The sequence below is a fragment of the Limulus polyphemus genome, unplaced genomic scaffold, assembly GCF_000517525.1.
Source record: "Limulus polyphemus unplaced genomic scaffold, Limulus_polyphemus-2.1.2 Scaffold6858, whole genome shotgun sequence".
Taxonomy (NCBI): domain Eukaryota; kingdom Metazoa; phylum Arthropoda; class Merostomata; order Xiphosura; family Limulidae; genus Limulus; species Limulus polyphemus.
Window position 1 is genome coordinate 43,281 of NW_013672468.1, and position 3,931 is coordinate 47,211.

The window sequence follows — 3,931 nt, forward strand, 5'->3', positions numbered from 1 at the left end:
GAGAACTGAAGTTTATATTTTATTCTGTACAGAAACTATTCTGCCTTTAGAGAACTGACGTTTCTATTTTATTCCGTGCAGTAACTATTCTGCCTTTAGATAACTGACGTTTCTATTTTATTCCGTACAGTAACTATTCTGCCTTTAGAGAACTGACGTTTCTATTTTATTCCGTACAGTAACTATTCTGTCTCTAGAGAACTGATGTTTCTATTTTATTCCGTACAGTAACTATTCTGCCTCTAGAGAACTGACGTTTCTATTTTATTCCTTACAGTAACTATTCTGCCTCTTGAGAACTGACGTTTCTATTTTATTCCTTACAGTAACTATTCTGCCTCTAGAGAACTGACGTTTCTATTTTATTCCTTACAGTAACTATTCTGCCTCTAGAGAACTGACGTTTCTATTTTATTCCTTACAGTAACTATTCATCATGTGTGACGACGAAGTTGCCGCTCTTGTTGTAGACAACGGCTCCGGTATGTGCAAAGCCGGGTTCGCCGGAGACGATGCTCCGCGAGCCGTGTTCCCTTCCATCGTGGGCCGTCCTCGCCACCAGGTAATCTTGTGAACATTTAGTCAGTTCGAACATAGAAATACAACTTAGAAACTTGGAAAAGGTTTTCTTATATGGATTATGGATTATTCTATTACAAATATAGCTCATTTAATTAAACTTTGAACAAAATTTTAATGAGACGTCTTCATGTAATTAGAACATAAGTAACTCATGTGAGTCATTCTTCAGGGTGTGATGGTGGGTATGGGTCAGAAAGACAGCTACGTCGGTGATGAGGCCCAAAGTAAACGTGGTATCTTGACCCTGAAGTACCCCATTGAACACGGTATCGTCACCAACTGGGACGATATGGAGAAGATCTGGCACCACACATTCTACAATGAACTCCGTGTTGCCCCCGAGGAACACCCCGTTCTCCTCACAGAAGCTCCCCTTAACCCCAAAGCCAACAGAGAAAAGATGACCCAGGTACCTTAATTCTTCTTTTATTATTACTATTATATTTTTTCTGGTGAAGAATTCACGTTATTGTATTACAGACACCCAATAATATAAAATCAAATAAAATCTCACGTTTTACAAAACTCGTAGTTTAAATTAAAACATATTAATCTACTGTTGCTTCCTTCAACAGATCATGTTTGAAACATTCAACACCCCAGCCATGTACGTGGCTATCCAAGCCGTTCTGTCCCTCTACGCTTCCGGTCGTACTACCGGTATTGTGCTGGACAGCGGCGACGGTGTTTCTCACACTGTGCCCATCTACGAAGGTTACGCCCTCCCTCACGCTATCCTCCGATTGGACTTGGCTGGTCGGGACTTAACTGACTATCTGATGAAAATCTTGACCGAGCGTGGTTACAGTTTTACCACGACAGGTATGACGTAAATCCCATATTTTAATTATAAAACTTATATTATTTTCTTTACATTTTTTATTTCCTGCAACAAATTATTTTATTTAAAAGTTATAACATTTTCCTATTTTCAGCCGAGCGGGAAATCGTTCGTGATATCAAGGAGAAACTCTGCTATGTCGCTCTGGACTTTGACCAGGAAATGGCCACCGCTGCTTCCTCCTCTTCTCTCGAGAAGTCCTACGAGTTGCCCGACGGTCAGGTCATCACCATCGGTAACGAGAGGTTCCGCTGCCCCGAGGCTCTCTTCCAGCCTTCCTTCTTGGGTATGGAGTCTTCTGGTATCCACGAGACCACCTACAACTCTATCATGAAGTGCGACATTGACATCCGTAAGGATCTGTACGCCAACACCGTTCTGTCTGGTGGCACCACCATGTACCCGGGTATCGCCGACAGGATGCAGAAAGAGATCACTGCTCTCGCTCCTAGCACTATGAAGATCAAGATCATCGCTCCTCCCGAGAGGAAGTACTCCGTCTGGATCGGCGGATCCATCTTGGCTTCTCTGTCCACCTTCCAGCAGATGTGGATTTCCAAACAAGAGTACGACGAGTCTGGTCCAAGCATCGTTCACCGCAAATGTTTCTAAACCTCAGGACTTTCTGTTCTTGCTTTTCTTCTGCTTTCGTGTGCTCACTCAGCCTTCCTCCCCGACCCTTCACTATCCTTTGCAGATATACTTTTCCATCTAACTAATTATTCGCCAATAGCGCCACCTCTAGGCCAAGCAGCACACTTTTCTCCAATAGGGAAGTAAATTTATTAATACGTCCAATTATACTCATTTCAAGAATTTCATTATTTTCTGTAAAAAACAAATAAATATTTAATAAAAACTTCGGAAATTTATTAGTTTCATATTTGTACTTTGTTCAATATTTATCTATTGTCACTTAACCTGTTTTCATTATTATTAATTTTCATCCTGTTTTCACGTCATAAAGAAGCAGTCCAATTACACTCTTTTAATTATAAGAAAAATCTACACACGTGTTAATAACTTCTTCTAAAGGTACAGTTTGACGATTAACATTCTTTACAACACGAATAGACACACGTGTTAATAATTTCTTCTAAAGGTATAGTTTGATGTTTAACACTCTTTACAACAAGAATAGACACACGTGTTAATAATTTCTTCTAAAGGTATAGTTTGATGTTTAACACTCTTTACAACACGAATAGACACACGTGTTAATAACTTCTTCTAAAGGTACAGTTTGATGTTTAACATTCTTTACAACACGAATAGACACGCGTTAATAACTTCTCCTAAAAGTACAGTTTGATGTTTAACTGTTTAACATTCTTTACAACACGAATAGACACACGTGTTAATAACTTCTTCTAAAGGTACAGTTTGATGTTTAACATTCTTTACAACACGAATAGACACACGTGTTAATAACTTCTTCTAAAGATATAGTTTAAGAACTCAATAAAAATGGTTTTCAATATTGGATCTTAAGAGTGAATATTGGCAAGTGGAAGACAATAGGGTAGTTACATAGAAGACAACCTTTACTATAGAAAACAGATTAATGCCGTTACCATTTGGGTTACGTGTTGCTTCTACAACATTGTAGTTATTAACAGAGTTTGCTTTGCCTGAACTACTCTAGAATGTTGTACACATCTACTTGAATAAGTGGAGAACTTTTTTTGATAATGATATTGAAAGGCTAAGAAAGGTTTAGGATTAAACCTTCATGGTCACGTAAGTTCCCCAGGACACCAAGAAACCTGCACGAGACAAGGGATTCTTGGATTGTTCTATGGTTTCTTTCTCTAACATAACTCGTCAAATTTATGTTCCTCTATTGGTCATCCAACTCTGGAAGATCCACTCATTTTAGATATAAACGCCAGTGTTTTTACAGTGGAATGGTTTTGCCACAAATACAACATAGAAAAATAAATGTGATTGCATAGAATTAAAGTATTGTGCAACTGGAAAAGACGTGTTGTTGGTTAAAGTATTGTACAACTGGAAAAGACGTGTTGTTTGTTAAAGTATAGTACAACTGGAAAAGACGTGTTGTTTGTTAAAGTATTGTACAACTGGAAAAGACGTGTTGTTTGTTAAAGTATTCTTTTCCAGTTGTACTATACTTTAACAAACAACACGTCTTTTCCAGTTGTACTATACTTTAACAAACAACACGTCTTTTCCAGTTGTACAACGTGTTGTTTGTTAAAGTATAGTACAACTGGAAAAGACGTGTTGTTTGTTAAAGTATTGTACAACTGGAAAAGACGTGTTGTTTGTTAAAGTATTGTACAACTGGAAAAGAGGCATTGTTGGTTAAAGTATTGTACAACTGGAAAAGACGTGTTGTTGGTTAAAGTATAGTGCAACTGGAAAAGACGTGTTGTTGGTTAAAGTATAGTACAACTGGAAAAGGTGTGTTGTTTGTTAAAGTATAGTACAACTGGAAAAGGTGTGTTGTTTGTTAAAGTATAGTACAACTGGAAAAGACGTGTT

At 38.0% G+C, this 3,931-nt stretch overlaps 1 protein-coding gene across 1 annotated transcript in view; it reads left to right on the forward strand.

The window, feature by feature from the left end:
* Positions 1 to 2,304, forward strand: part of LOC106474132 (actin-3) — a 3,772-nt gene extending 1,468 nt beyond the window's left edge. Inside the window, exons 2-5 of the mRNA XM_013934822.2 lie at positions 425 to 562; positions 752 to 991; positions 1,158 to 1,404; positions 1,518 to 2,304. Of these exons, the coding sequence (XP_013790276.1) occupies positions 437 to 562; positions 752 to 991; positions 1,158 to 1,404; positions 1,518 to 2,035 (1,131 nt within the window). The 5' untranslated portion in view covers positions 425 to 436 and the 3' untranslated portion in view covers positions 2,036 to 2,304. The remainder of the gene's footprint in view (positions 1 to 424; positions 563 to 751; positions 992 to 1,157; positions 1,405 to 1,517) is intronic.
* The last annotated feature ends 1,627 nt before the right edge of the window (positions 2,305 to 3,931 follow it).